Source organism: Mastigoproctus giganteus, chromosome 4 (assembly GCF_048544385.1).
Source record: "Mastigoproctus giganteus isolate SK-2022 chromosome 4, ASM4854438v1, whole genome shotgun sequence".
Lineage (NCBI taxonomy): Eukaryota > Metazoa > Arthropoda > Arachnida > Uropygi > Thelyphonidae > Mastigoproctus > Mastigoproctus giganteus.
Window position 1 is genome coordinate 163,562,817 of NC_143578.1, and position 16,056 is coordinate 163,578,872.

Here is a 16,056-nt window from a genome sequence, read left to right on the forward strand (position 1 = left end):
ATGCAGCATCAGCCAAAAAAAAAAAAAAAAAAAAAACCACTTCCACTTCACCCCTCTGTTCGTTAGAAATACCTGTGCAGCTGAGCCTTAAACATATTTAGGCTATCAACTTCCATGACAAGGAATGGAAGTCTGTTCCACCAACTAACCACCCGCTGGCTAAAGGCAAATTTCCGCACTTCTATCCTACATCTGTCTTTCCTCAATTTGAATTTATGCCCTCTCAGGTGATTATTCTGAGCAAGAGGAAGAATCCCATCAGCATTGAGCATGCTCAAACCATTCAAGGCTTTATACACCTCTATCAGATCACCTCGCTGGTGCCTAGTCTCCAGACACTGTAATTTGCAAAATTTAAGCCTTTCTTCGTAAGAGCACCCCTTTGTTCCATTCACTAATCTTATTGCCCTTATCTGTACTCGTTCCAGCGGCTCTACATCCTTTTTGAAATGAGGCCACCAGACCTGTATACGGTACTCAAGGTGTGGCCTGACCATTGCCTTATACAAGGGAATAATCACCTCCTTATCCCTGCTAGAAATATTCCTATATATCATTGACAATACACCATGAGCTACTCTTGCCGCCCGTCTGCACTGCTCAGAGAACTTCATATCTGCCTACACAACCACCCCCAAGGTCATTTTCATTCTCTACCCCTGTCAGTGTAGTACCACAGAGTTGATACATTGCTCTGGTGTTGCTGTTTCCCATATGTAGTACTTTACATTTGTCAATGTTAAACTTCATTTGCCACCTCTCAGCCCATCTGCTCAACCTTTCCAGATCCTGATGGGGGTGATTGTGCAGGCAGATATGAAGTTCTCTGAGCAGTGCAGACGGGCTGCAAGAGTAGCTCATGGAGTATTGTCAATGATATACAGGAATTTTTCCAGCAGGGATAAGGAGGTGATTATTCCATTGTATAAGGCAATGGTCAGGCCACACCTAGAGTACTGTATACAGGTCTGGAGGCCTCATTTCAAGGAGGATGTAGAGCTGCTGGAACGAGTACAGAGAAGGGCAACAAGATTAGTGAATGGAACAAACGGGTGCTCTTACGAAGAAAGGCTTAAGTTTTGCAAATTACAGTGTCTGGAGACTAGGCACCAGCGAGGTGATCTGATAGAGGTGTATAAAGCCTTGAATGGTTTAAGCATGCTCAATGCTGATGGGATTCTTCCTCTAGCTCAGAAAAATCACCTGAGAGGGCATAAATTCAAATTGAGGAAAGACAGATGTAGGATAGACGTGCGGAAATTTGCCTTTAGCCAGCGGGTGGTTGGTTGGTGGAACAGACTGCCATCCCTTGTGGTGGAGGTTGATACCCTAAATAAGTTTAAGGCTCAGCTGGACAGGTATTTTGAACGAACAGAGGGGTGAAGTGGAAGTGGGTTTTTTTTTTTTTTTTTTTTTTTTTTTGGCTGATGCTGCATAAGCTTGCTTTCTTGCATCAAATGCCTCTACTAATGCTAATGCTAATGCTAATGCTGTTGCAGCAGCATAGTGTCAGTAGTGTCCTTGAAAACCCTTCCAACCTTCGTATCGTCTGCAAACTTGGACATTAAGCTTGAAATACCATCATCAATATCATTTATAAATACAGAAAACAATAATGGACCCAACACTGAGCCCTGAGGGACTCCACTAATAACATTAGTCCACGATGAGCAGTGTCCATTGATTACCACTCTCTGTCTTCTCCTCCTCAACCACCCCTTTATCCAAAGCAGCAATTTGCCTCCAATGCCACACTGCTCCAATTTGTGCAGCAGTCTTCTATGTGCAACAGTATCAAAAGCCTTTCTAAGATCCAAGTATATAATATCAAAGTTATTCCCTGCATCCAGTGCTTTTGTGACTGCATCATAGTATCCAATCAAATTGGTCAGGCAAGCCTTCCCCTTAACAAAACCATGCTGTGTCCGAGCTATAACTGAAGTCTTGTCTAGATGATCCTGCAGTGCTTCTTTAACTAGTGCCTCCATTAATTTTCCTGGAACAGAAGTTAAACTCACAGGTCTATAATTACTTGCGTCAGCCTTTGATCCTCCTTTGTGAATTGGGGTCACATTTGCACATCTCCAGTCTGTGGGTACCTCCCCTGAGTCCAAGGAAGCTCTCATAATTATGGCTAAGGGTTTGCTTACTTCCTCTGCTGCCTCCTTTAATATAACTGGATAGATCCCATCCACCCCAGGTGCCTTTCTTGTGTTTATCTTCAACAATTTCTCCTCCACTTTACTCTCAGTTATTACAAGATTCTCTAGCTTACTGCCAGAGTTGAATACACCTCTGGCATTCCCCTCGCTGAATAACTCCTCATGTGTGAATGTCGATGCAAAATATTCATTTAGTTTGTTAGCTACCTGAGCAGGATCATCAACAGTTGACCCATCAATGTCAAATGAATGTCAAGAGTGTTAACTCTTTTCATTATGCTTAGAAAAAAAAATTTAGAGGGGCGTAGCTAAATTATCATTGTTCGAATATCTGCATACCTCCCTCCAATGTTTAAATTTCTAAAAGTAATGCTTAAAAACCACTGAACATTATGTGAACAAATTTGTTCACATAATGTTCAGCATCCCAGTATTTAAGCATCCCAGTTTGATTAGCATTAGTAGAGACATATGATGCAGGAAAGCAAGCTTATGCAGCATCAGCCAAAAAAAAAAAAAAAAAAACTTCCACTTCACCCCTCCGTTCGTTCGAAATACCTGTCCAGCTGAGCCTTAAATTTATTTAGGCTATCAACTTCCAACAACAAGGGATGGAAGTCTGTTCCACCAACCGCTGGCTAAAAGCAAATTTCTGCACATCTATCCTACATCTGTCTTTCATCAATTTGAATTTATGCCCTCTCAGCTGATTATTCTGAGCAAGAGGAAGTATCCCATCAGCATTGAGCATGCTCAAACCATTCAAGACTTTATACATATTTGTATAATATGCTTGATATAATATTTGTATTGGCTAAAGGATACAAACAAACAAGAATAGCCAATGAAGCATCGGCCAAATAAATATATATTTTAATTGAAATAAAAAAAAAAAAAAATATATATATATATATATATATATATAAATAAATTAAATAAATTTTATAATCAATTGCACAATGCCGCCTCCTTAAATTTATCTAAACTATCCGCCTCCGCTACACCAATGCATGTTCATTTCAACAAGAAATTACTCTCTTTACTCTTACAGTACACTTTACTCTAAATTTCTGCAAATTTATTTTTTCTCAACTATTCTTCTTCAATTTAAATTTTTGTGCCAAGCGTCATTTCATAAAGAGTAAAGACACTTAACATTAAAGCAATCAAAACAGAATTCTACTCGATGTTCATCAAGTAGAATTAAGTATTTCATTTAATAAAATCGTAGTATAGTGGTTAAGGGTATTATAACATGTGCAGAGGTGCCATTTGCGTGTGATTGTTGGCTGTTAGTGCTCCTAAGTTATCTGTGCTAAAGTCTCACTTATTTCACGTGGTTAGTTCGCTAGCTTCACCAAGATACTGTAAGTATTGAGCATGTTATTATGAAACACTATGGTTCTGACAGTGGGGAAGATGTCCCACATGTTTTCTAAAATGGATATCGCCTTCTTAAAGAATTATTAGCTCGTTGGACTAGGAGAGTTTGTTGGAAAAGAAGCTTCCTATATCTAAAATAAAGGTAATAAGGTAATCCCCGTTGTTTCATAATAATATAGAATATAGGAATTATCGAGCACTTAATAGCTCTCTATTATCAAATGAGCATTTTATTATATTTCCTATTGTTGTCATATCTCCGGTAGCCATTATCCGTTGAACGGCAAGTGCTACCTGTTGACCACGAGCGTAGCCAAGATTTTTTGTCAGTAAGTACATTCACAAAAAAAGGTTCCGCCAGTAATTTTTTCAGCAGGTACATTCACAATAAAGGTGCCACTTGCCTATTGCTAAAAAGAGCCATAATACCATATTTTGGCGTCAGGGGGTACAACGTACCTACTGATCCTTCCATGGCTACGCCACTGCTGCTGACATACGACCTTTGTTAACAATGGCAACTGCTGAGCACATAATTTTCAAGTCTCCCTTTGAATCCATCCCAAGGGGTCCTCCATAACAGTGTAGTAGTTTTGTCACTTATCGCTCGTTCGGAGAGATCTGGGTTAGATTTCCTGTGTGGCTACTAAGTTGTTGTTGTTATTATTTGGTTTTTAGGAGCATTAGCAACTAAGGCCATATTGCTCGGGTGCGGCGGTCATTTCCTGATCTTTCCGCATCCTCCGAATTTGGTGGTGACAAGCTCGAACCCCGGTCTAATCAAGAAGCGTGTGCTACGCACTGCTGCTCCTTCCTACATGGCTACGGAGGCGCCAAAATGATGCTGTTGTTGTGTTTTTGGGTTTTTTTGGAGCATTAGCAACTAAGGCCATATTGCTCCGGGATATGCAGTGGTCATTCCCTGACCTTTCCACATCCTACGTATTTGGTGGTGACGGGCTCGAACCCCGGTCTAATGAAGAAGCGTGTGCTACGCACTGCTTCTCCTTCCCACCTGGCTACGGAGGCGCCTTGGCTACCAAGTATTATATAATCAAATGCTCAAATTTCAAATTATTATTTTTAGGGTTGCTGTACTTGAATACATTAACCCGTATTTCTGTCTGTAAATTGCATGTGTTCTATGGTCGATTGCCCGTTTTGCTGGACGAAAAAAACCCCAGTCTGGGGAGAAATACTTTGCTATCTACGCCTGAGACCGACTAACTCAGCCACGGAAGGAAAAAACCCATTAAAGAACCTCACGTCATCGACGGGATTCGAACCCAGGCCTTTTGCACCCGGGTGGGGAGGACGTGACGATACCACTGGGCTACCGCGCAGACAATCAAATGCTCATCATATAAACAACAGAACCTTCAGTGCGCCACCTGGGCAATCTACCCATATGCGCAAAAGACTTTAAATTTAGAATTTCATGCAATTATATTTTTGTGATTTATCATCACTATACTAGTACTCACGCCAAAATATATTTCTAGACATTTCTGTTGGTTAAATGACTCGTTATTTTCGGTCTTTAGCCTGTTGTCACACAGAGATAAATAAATATCCTGTGTGACAACAGTTACCGCCCCTTCCTCGAGGAGGAAGACCTCTACTCGTAAGAAGTTTAAAATTTTGTTAATTTTACCTTTAAAAAAAAAACAAGTTAGACTGCAGTCTCACACTAAATCTCTTTCCAAGTACAGCTCTCTCATATTGGCCCCTTACCCACGAATCAGAGACAAGCCACGGCGCCCTCAGCCATAAACCACAACCACTGATAACATTAGATGCAATTATTCGTAGTCTGTTCTTTTCCGGCTCAAGGCCATTGCTTTTTCATATGCAGGACATTTATGATCAACAGCAGTATGTCCATCTGTATCTTTACTGCGCTTACAATTAATGCAGCAGGGAGACTTTTCTTTATTAACACAGTCTTTATAAGAGTGTCCCTCCAAAGAACAATAGCCACAAAACACTTTCGCTTTACAAAACTTGGCTATATGGCCAAAAGCCATGCATTTATAGCATTGGGCCACCGTGATAATGTCACGAACCCGACAGGCAGACCAATTCAAGAACACCTTTCCTATTCTTATTAACCACTTATGAACTGGGCCAGCTACCTGTATTATCCAATTATTTAAATTCTTGGACTTGGCTTTATTCACAGATATTACAGTAAAGCTTTCTTGGTAAGCTTCCTCACTAACTCCATAATCTTTTAAATTTCTGATCCACAGCTGTTCCTTCAACTCTTCTTTGTTCATATCTTGTTGCACATCATAGATCAGAATCTTGGGATTCCTTTTCTTAATCTTGTCAACACTCAACTTTAGTTCTTTAAATTTTGGACAATTCATCAACTTGTCTATATCATTTTCCGTCTCTGCTTCTAAGACTATCTTTTTATCTTGTACAGTTCTTATATTTTGTACTCTTACATCGAGAAGTTCAGGTCTAACTTTACTAATCAGGTCTTTTTTAATGTCATCACTGCATTTATGTTTACTATTCTTAGTGGAAACTATAGCCACTCTGGGCCTTGCAACGCACTTTTCTTTAACTACTGTTGCATAATCCTTCTTTTGTTCTTGAGCTTCTTTCTTTTCTGCTTTACTAATTTGAGATACAATCTCCAGCTCAATTACAGCCATTTCCAGTTCATCCCATATTTCCATTATTTTAGTCGCTACACTTCCAGATACCCTATTTTCTCTTTGCAGCAAAAGAGACCTTAATTTCCCTCTTGCTTTCAATACTTTATCTAGACCAGTTGAACCTGATTCCTGTCCACTGCTTGCAACCACATCACTCAATAAAGATCTCATAGATTTTAACGACTTTTCAGGTGTCCATAATAATTGCTCTTTTCTTTTACGAGAAGGATCCTGTGACTTCCCAGTTCTTATAGATTTTTCAGTCACCATTTCTTCCATCTCTACCTCCAAACTTTCACTTTCTGAATCATCACTTGATTCTGTCTGCACAATAGCTTTTCCCTTGGAAAGAGAGCCAGTGTTCGACTTTTTCCGATTCATATCAGAAACTATATACAACTTTAACTTTTAAACGTTAAACAAAAATTTATAAACAAATTCAATTTAGCACAAAAAATGCAAACTTTAAAACGAAATTCACTCTGCCACAATCAAATCAATTACCCGTTTGGCCGGTCAGGGGAATAAACCCCTAACCGCTCACCCCAGACGTCGTGAACGTAGGGCAGCTAATCTATGCACTTAGTGCAACAATAAACTTCAAAAAGTAACAAATCAAATAAGGAAATTTATTGTCAAATTTCTCAAAATCACACTTCAGATAAGTCACTTATTCGAAGCCCCAAGATTAGCCCCTGGGGCGAATACAGCAACCCTAAAAATTATTATTTTTAGGGTTGCTGTACTTGAATACATTAACCCGTATTTCTGTCTGTAAATTGCATGTGTTCTATGGTCGATTGCCCGTTTTGCTGGACGAAAAAAACCCCAGTCTGGGGAGAAATACTTTGCTATCTACGCCTGAGACCGACTAACTCAGCCACGGAAGGAAAAAACCCATTAAAGAACCTCACGTCATCGACGGGATTCGAACCCAGGCCTTTTGCACCCGGGTGGGGAGGACGTGACGATACCACTGGGCTACCGCGCAGACAATCAAATGCTCAGTGGGAAAACTAGAAGTTATGTACACCAGCACTTTCAGAAGAACCTCCAATTTCTCTCTAACAGCTAAACCAAACCAGCCGTCCGCCACTAAAACTGTACCCAACCAGGCAGTATCTTGGCCCAGTCCCTTTCCTGGGGCCTGATCTTACCCCTTGTGGGACAGTGTTTCTCTGTGTTCACCTTATCACGAACTCTCCCCTTATCTAACTTATTTACTTTCTGCCGTCCTCTTATCATCCTTGTATTAGGAGTTTCTCCACTAGTGGTTTCTTGACTTCCTGCTTGTTTTTCAGATCCCCTCCTCGTAGTCTCAACCTTGTCTTACACTTTACTGTCCCCATTTCTTTTTCATGGGTCCTCTTTCTTCTTGCTCTGTTTGGAGGGAGGGGAAGATGCCTCTTGTGCCGATGAACAACACTCTATTCACAATATCATCATGTGGCCATGGAAGATTTTGCCTCTTCACAATGACACTTCTCCAGTTTTGTAGGGAACCATTGAGACCACATAAAAATTTCAGCCGTTATCAACCCACTACACGATGGAAGCCTCCTCAATAATTCATACTGAGGGAAATGGACCATAATCTGCCACTCTGGTCCAGAGCGGGTTGACAGATCGACCATAATTAGCAGTCAGGGGCTTGAACCCCAGTCTATTCAAAGAGCGTGTGCTATTTATTTATTAGGGTCACCCACAATGTTAATTTTACTAGCCATGAGTATGGTGTCTGTAAACTATGTGTTCTCTGGTCGATTTGCCTGTTTTCCAAACGAAAAACCCCAGTTTATTGCGGGGGGGGAACTTGCTATCTACGCCTGAGACTGACTAACTCAACCACGAAGTAAAAAAAGTCCATTAAAGTTCCCCGGGTCATCGACAAATTTCGAACCCGGGCCTTTTCCACCCAGTGTAAGGAGCATGGTGATGATACCACTGTCTACTGTGCAGAGAAACAACGGGCAATGCTGCACTGTCCCTACAACATCAGAGAAAGGGACCCTGACAGTGTTGCTGTGTGCAGAGGCGAACTGTGTCCAAAATTCTTACTAGGGAAAACAATGATGAGATCTCCTGGAATATCTTGATACTGAAGATCAATCCCAGGAGATCTCATCTGGTGAGTATGGACTTGACACACCAAGGGTCCTGAGCTGGATATCATCATTCTTCTCTTTCTTGGAGATTCCCTTCTACGGGAATTTTTTAGCTGGTGCAGCATAAGCCACAGGCTTCCTTGCACCATATAGATAATAATAATAAAAAATAAATAAATAAAATAATAATAATAATATCCAACGACTGCCATGGCCGGCACGATCAGCGGACTTAAATTAAATTAAATAAATCTTTATTGTGAAGTAGAGTTACAGCACAATATCCCATCACGGCGACGAGCGCCAGGGGTTCATGCATGGAACGCCTTTGGGCGTCGCAGTTCACACCTACAGTTATCTCCTCTGTCACTTGAGCTAAGGTCTACGCTGGGGAAGAGAACGGGATTTGTTGCCACAGAATCTTATAGATATTTTATATAGAGCGTGGTTCACCGGTGTCAGGCCTACTTAGCTGCTGGAGGAGATCATATGCCGTACTAATGTCATGTGACCATACCTTCGAGCATCTTGTATCGGATTCTGTAATGCGACCTTTTTGGTAATTCTTTTACATCCCCTATAAATGTCCCATATACCTCTCCAAAGTTTCTCGCTGTCTCTTCATTTCTTCGCTATTCTACGGCACTCCGCCATAACAGATTTTGTCGTGCTTCATCGTAAGCCGCACAAGTTACACATTTCTACGTGTTCTGTTAGTTTTCTCTAGCTAAGAACAGATTTGACAAAAAGAAAACTGAAGAAGAAAATTATTATTATCATTATTATTATTATTATTGTTGTTGCTTTCTGGGTTTTTTATCCCTGATTTTGTAATTCATCATCAAATAATTTTATTTTCATGAAATTGGTTAATTAAGCTTTATTTTAACTTTATTTGGGAAAGATGGCGCTTATGTGACCACTCTGTGGCTTTGAGAACATGTCCCGTGCTGCTTGTACTTTGTTTTGATCGTAATTCTAGTGAACTGAATTACAGTTAAGATGCAAATAACTCCTCTTCGCAGACGATTAGAAGAAGAAGATAACTTCATTCAGAATCTGATAGATACTATTCCTCCGAAATTTTATTTCGACCAAGAGATTCAAGAAAAATTAACAGAAGATAAATGTACCTTCAGCGAAGCCAAGCTTAGAGGTGAGGTAAATCATATAATATGAAAAAATATAATACTAATTAATAAAATAAAAATCATATAATATGAAAAAATATAATAAAAGTTAATAAAATAAACTGTTGAATGCTTTTTAAACTAAGAAATGCAACAAACTGAAGGTTAGTGTTTGTTAGGCTAAATGTAGCCGAGTAGTTAAACAGAAGTGCAGTTACCATAGTTTAGGCTCGCATGACTGCTAAATACAGTGGTTAATGATTGTATACATTGTCAAGATAATATATATATATATTTTTAATGAAAACCCCAAACACGAGAAGTATTAAGTATTAGAACCTATAGTACTTAGTACCAGTGTTGCCAACTCTTAATAATATTTCCCGCTAGCCGCATGCTCAAAATCCGCTATTTGTAACACAACCCGCCAACTTTTTAAAACTTTCATTTGGGTTAAATCCTATTAATGGGTGCCATAAAAAAATTTAAGACCCCAACATTATGACCAGACAAAAACTTCCGAATTACATATCAAATGCGCTTTATTCTGAGGAAGAAGTCAAAAATAACTACCGTTTAACGGAGTTGATGAATTTATGCAATGGCAATATTGATCACTTGATTTCTTGATTGGCTAAAAATCACAATTTTACAGCTTTTTGTGAAGTTTGCAATCTTGAAATGCGGCTTACAAAAAGTAAATGTAAAACTGATATATTTAGATGGGGTTGTAAGAAACCTTGCTGTAAAACAAAGAGTATTAGACATAAATCATTTTTTGATGATAGTAGATTATCATTATATCCTGAAAAAGGCCTCCGAGGTTGGGAAAACTCATGTCAACAAAATAAGCAACTCGTACACCAACCATTAAGTTCAATTATTACTCTAAACAAAATATTGATACAAAATGTGAAAATTATATTTACAATGAAAACTGATGAAATCTACCATAAATTATAAAATGTGATAACTGTATTTACAATAAAATAAAATACTATAAAACATACACGTAATTAAAAGTGATAAAACCTGTAGCTTTCGGAAGCATCGGCTTCCTTCCTCAACAGTATCAAAGCTTCTTGCAACATCTCCTTAAATAGCAGGCAGTTCAGACCATGTGCTGGTTGAACCACATGTGGAAATACCGTGAGCCTGCTATTTAAGGAGATGTTGCAAGATAGCTTTGATACTGTTGAGGAAGGAAGCCAACGCTTCCGAAGGCTACAGGTTTTATCGCTTTTAATTACGCATATGTTTTATAGTATTTTATTTTATTGTAACAATGTCTTAATTCAGTTTTATTTTATTGTAAATATAATTTTCACATTTTGTATCAATATTTTGTTTACAGCAATAATTGAACTTAATGGTTCAATTATTGCTGTAACTTAATGGTTCAATTATTGCTGTAACTTAATGGTTCAATTATTGCTTGTTGACAGATTGTCATTATCTCAAAATTTATTATTTCTATACTTCTGATTCCAAGATTGGTCTCAAGATCGCATTGCTCTTGATTTAAATATTAATAAAAACACTGTTATTGAAAAATGCGAAGATCTGAAGGAGATCTGCATGATATCAATGATTGATTCAGATAGTTAACTAGGGGGGGATTTCAGAAAATGGAATACCTATTGAAGTTGAAATTGATGAATCAGCATTTTTCAAAAGAAAATATAATAGAGGATGACTAATAATGGCGTCATTAGAATTTCTCCCACATTTTTCGATTTGATTCAACAATTTAAAGCTATGACTCATGTCTTTGACCACGAGTCATAGCTTTAAATTGGTCATGTCTTTGACCACGAGTGTAACTACGTACTGAAATTGTTGGGGTTTCCCTCAGGGTTTGTTTGTTTGTTATTTGGTTTTCAGGAGCATTAGCAACTAAGGCCAAATTGCTCTGGGGATATGCGGTGGTCATTCCCTGACCTTTCCGCATCCTCCGTATTTGGTGGTCACGGGCTCGAACCCCGGTCTAATCAAGAAGCATGTGCTACGCACTGCTGCTCCTGCTCACCTGGCTATGGACATATGTTGATATGTTATGCTCTGCATTACACTCGACGGCGACGACCACACATGCAAATTATATGGGCCCTTGACACTGATGTAGCTGTGCTTGTGTTTTTCAGTTTGTGTGGCATTGACAAAGTGAATTCTTTTGTTCTTGGTTAAGTACCACCTTTTATTAAATATTATAATAATCTTTTAAATTATTTTGGTTACTATTGGTGCTGTCCTGTAGTTAAAATTTATGTACACAACACAGTTGCCTACGGATCAGTTATAGAATACTAAATGTAGAAAACCATTTGTCTATCTGTTGTTTTATTATGGGAAATAAAGTGAAATAAACTCAAAAAACAATTTTTTATGTTTGCTAAATTACTTCTTTCACTCTCAAAATTATGAGAACTATATGATGCCCTATATGAAATTTCTCGTAATGAAATGTCTGAAAAACACAATCTTATGCAACAGTTATGCACTAAGCTAAAGAATTCCAAATTTTTTTGTTCATTGATACTATGGCATGACATATTAAATCATATCAATTCTGCAAGTAAAATCTTCAAAATATTAGTGCAAACAAATGCTGTATCTTTGACATCCATAAAAAAAATTTGCAAAGAAAAACAGCAAGGACTTCTTTACTTATATAAACTCAAGAAGGAACGAGATGAATCAGTTTGGTCTACTTGATATCAATGATTCAACTGTTGATGATCCTACATAGATAGATGACAAACTGAACAAGTATTTTGCATCTACATTCACACTTGAGGAATTCTGTAGGGAGGTGGAGGACAGAAGCTTATTAAACTCTAAAAAAAGGCAAACTGCAGCTATTATCAATCCACTGCAGGATGGAAGCCTCCTCAGAAATTCATGTTGAAGGAAATGGACCATAATCTACCATGCTGTTCCAGTGTGGGTTGGCAGATCAACCGTATTTAGCAGTCGGTCTTGTACCCCGGTCTACTCAAAGATCATGTGCTACTGCACTCCCGCTCCTGACCACTCAGCTGTGCAGACCTATTAAATTAACAGGGAGCTAAATGATTTTATAATAACTGAGAGCAAAGTGGAGGAGAAATTATTGAAGTTAAATAAGAAAGGCACCTGAGGTGGATAGGATCTATCCAGTTACATTAAAGGAGGGGGCACTGAAGTAAGCAAACCCTTTGCCATAATTATGAGAGAATCCTTGGACTCAGGGGAGATCCTCATGGACTGGAGATGTGCAAATGTATCCCCAATTCATAAACGGGGATCAAAGGGTGACACGATTAATTACAGACCTGTTAGTTTAATTTCTGTTCCAGGAAAAATAATGGAGTCACTGATTAAAGAAGCACTGCAGGATCATCTAGACAAGACTGCAGTTATAATTCGGACACAGCATGAGTTTGTTAAAGGGAAGTCTTGTCTGACCAATTTGATTGGATACTGTGATGTAGTGCGCCTCCGTAGCCAGGTGGGAAGAAGCAGTAGTTAGTGCGTATCACATGCTTCTTGATTAGACCGGGGTTTGAGCCCATCACCACCAAATACGGAGGATGCGGAAAGGTCAGGGAATGACCACCGCATATCCCGGAGCAATATGGCCTTAGTTGCTAATGCTCCTAAAAACCAAAAAAAAAAAAAAAAAAAAAACTGTGATGTGGTCACAAAAGAACTGGATGCAAAAAAAAAATTTGATATTATATACTTGGATTTCAGGAAAGCTTTTGATACTGTTGCATGTGGAAGACTACTGTATAAATTGGAGCAGTATGGCATTAAGGGCAAGTTGCTACAATGGATAAAAGTGTAGTTGAGTGGGAGAAGACAGAGTGATAATCAGTGGACACTGCTCTTCGTGGACTAAAGTTATTAGTGGGTCCCCCAGGGCTCAGTGTTGGACCCATTGTTTTGTATATTTTTCAATGATTTTGATGAAGGTATATCAGGCTTAATTTTTCCAAATTTGCAGATGATACAAAGGTTGGCAGAGTTGTTAATGACAGTATGCTACTGCAACAGGATCTAGAAAAGTTGGGCAGATGGGCTGAGAAGTTGCAATTGAAGTTTAATATTGACAAATGCAAAGTACTACTTCTTTGCATTGATAAATGCAAAGAAGTAACCCCAAAGAAATGTACCAACTGTGTGGTACTACACTCAGTGGTAGAGAATGGAAAAGTCCTAGGGGTAATTGTGCAGTCAGATATGAAGTTTTCTGAGCAGTGCCGGCAGGCTACCAGAAGAGGTCATGGGGGTCTTGTCAATGATTTACAGGAGCTTTGCTAGTACAGATAAGGAGGTGATTATCCCTTTCTGTAAGATAATGGTTAGGCCATGCCTTGAGTACTGCTTACAGGTCTGGAAGCCTCATTTTAGGAATAATGTAAAGTTGCTAGAATGAGTACAGAGAAGGGCAACAAGATTGGTGAGGGGAATGAAGGGGGATCTACTTACCAAGAAGGGCTTAAGTTCTCCAAATTGCAGCACCTGGAGACTAGGCCCCTGTGAGGTGATCTGATTGAGGTATATAAGGCCTTGAATGGGTTGAGCAGGCTCAATGCTGGTGGGATTCTTCCTCTTGTTCAGATTACGAACCTGAGGAGGGGCAGAAATTGAAATTGGAGGAAGACAGTTGTAGAGTGGATGTTCAGAAATTTGCCTTTAGCTGGAACAAGCTTCCATCTGTTGTTGTGGAAGTTGAAAGCTTAAATAAATTCAAAGAAGAACTGGACAAACTTTTAGAGTGAATAGATGTGTGAAATGGGATTTTTTTTTTGGCTGATGCATTAGCATTAGTTAAAGGCACATGACGCAAGAAAGCAAGCTTATATAGCATCATCCAAAAAAAAAAAAAAACCCTAATTTCACCCATCCACTCACTCCAAATGTTTGTCTAGTTCTGCCTAAGCAGCTATCGACTTCTACAATGACAGGTGGAAGTTTGTTCTGGCAATCAACCACCAGCTGGCTAAAGGCAAACTTATGCACATCTATCCTACAACTGTCTTTCCTTGAGAAAATGTAAGAAAAAAGTTAAAAAATATAAAATGTAAGAAAAAAATATAAGAACAGAATGTAAGTAAAGTGTATGAGTGAAGCAAATGTGCTTCCCCCCCCCACATATAGGATGTTTGGCAGATGGCCTAGGACCCCCTCCCCATCCAAGCTGACATCATGCCATGGCTACTTAGCCGACTTGGCTTCCTGGCCAGTGTGGTATAGAGCATCTGCATAAGTGTTCCTACATAGGGATCCTTTCCCTATGTTCTTTCATTCCTACCACTTGTTTTGGTTATCTCTCACTCCCCTTCCTCCAACCTGATTGGGACCCTCCCCCCTTTGTGGGCTTTTCCCACTGCCATCATATCCTACCCCCAGATCAGGATCCTCATCCGGCATCTGAGCATCCTGATCTATGCTCCCCCTTTCACTCAGGTGGGTACCTTCACCCCTCCCCCCCCACTACAATCCTCTAAATTTCACTTTTTGACGTTAAAAACGTTTTTACTAACGTTATTTGGTAAAAAAAAGTTACATTATCTAGAAATCGTCACGAAACCCGACGTGCATGCGTTGTACTTGTTGCTGCAGTGACGCAACAAGTACAACGCATGCACCCAAGAAAACTCAATTGTACGCAACAAGTTGCAGTGACATGCTACGTTATATCAGCATAATGATTAATATGCGAGTGACTGTGCCAAAATCTACAGCCCAGCATTCGAAGGAATATCATGAAAGAAAGAAAGGGAAGTTGGACGGAAATGTGAATCCGGATGACATTCAACAAGAGTGTTTTGTTATGCCTCGGAGTTCTCAAACTGCACCCCAAAAAAACTCGGGCTTAAATAATGAAGGGAATATCATGAACGGAAGAAAAGGAAATTAGAAATTCAAACTATTACGAATAATAATGAAATTCAAGAGTTCTACTATGCCTGATACTTTTCAATCACAGATTCTACTATGCCTGATACTTTTCAACCACAGAGTTCTACTATGCCTGATACTTATCACGAATCTAAAACTCCAGCAGAATGAATGAAGGAATATCGTGCACGAAAGAAAGCAAAATTAGAAATGGCTAATAATGAGATTCCTGATTACATCCGTATAGTGTCTACACAAGCTGACGGTGAGTTTGAAAAACTAGTGTACAAAAACCCATTTGGATTTGGTTGTAATGTTTATGATCATTTATGGTTTCAATTAGATTTGAAACTGTTTCCAACAACTTCATATGAATTACTTCAAAATGAATTTCATTTACAAGAAGTGAATACTTTCATAATGTGTAATACATGTCATACTTCATTAAAAGAGGGACGTATACCAACTATGGCCACATCAAATAGATTTATATATCCAACGTATCCTACTGATTTGACTCCACTGGATGTTGTAACTGAACGTTTGATATTACTATGATTACCCTTTATGCAAATTTGTCGTTTACGTTATGAACATGGACAATGTGGGATCATTGGACAAGTAATAAATGTACCAGTTAATGTAAATACGATGGTTCATCAATTACCTAGAGAATTAGATGACGATTATGCCATTAATGTACATATAAAACAAAGAC

General features: G+C 39.0%; 1 protein-coding gene across 1 annotated transcript in view; it reads left to right on the forward strand.

The window, feature by feature from the left end:
- The first annotated feature begins 9,255 nt into the window (after positions 1–9,255).
- LOC150087159 (uncharacterized) overlaps positions 9,256–16,056 on the forward strand; it is a 50,955-nt gene continuing 44,154 nt past the window's right edge. The window contains exon 1 of the mRNA XM_090371859.1: positions 9,256–9,475. Coding sequence (XP_090227985.1) covers positions 9,322–9,475 — 154 coding nt within the window. The 5' untranslated portion in view covers positions 9,256–9,321. The remainder of the gene's footprint in view (positions 9,476–16,056) is intronic.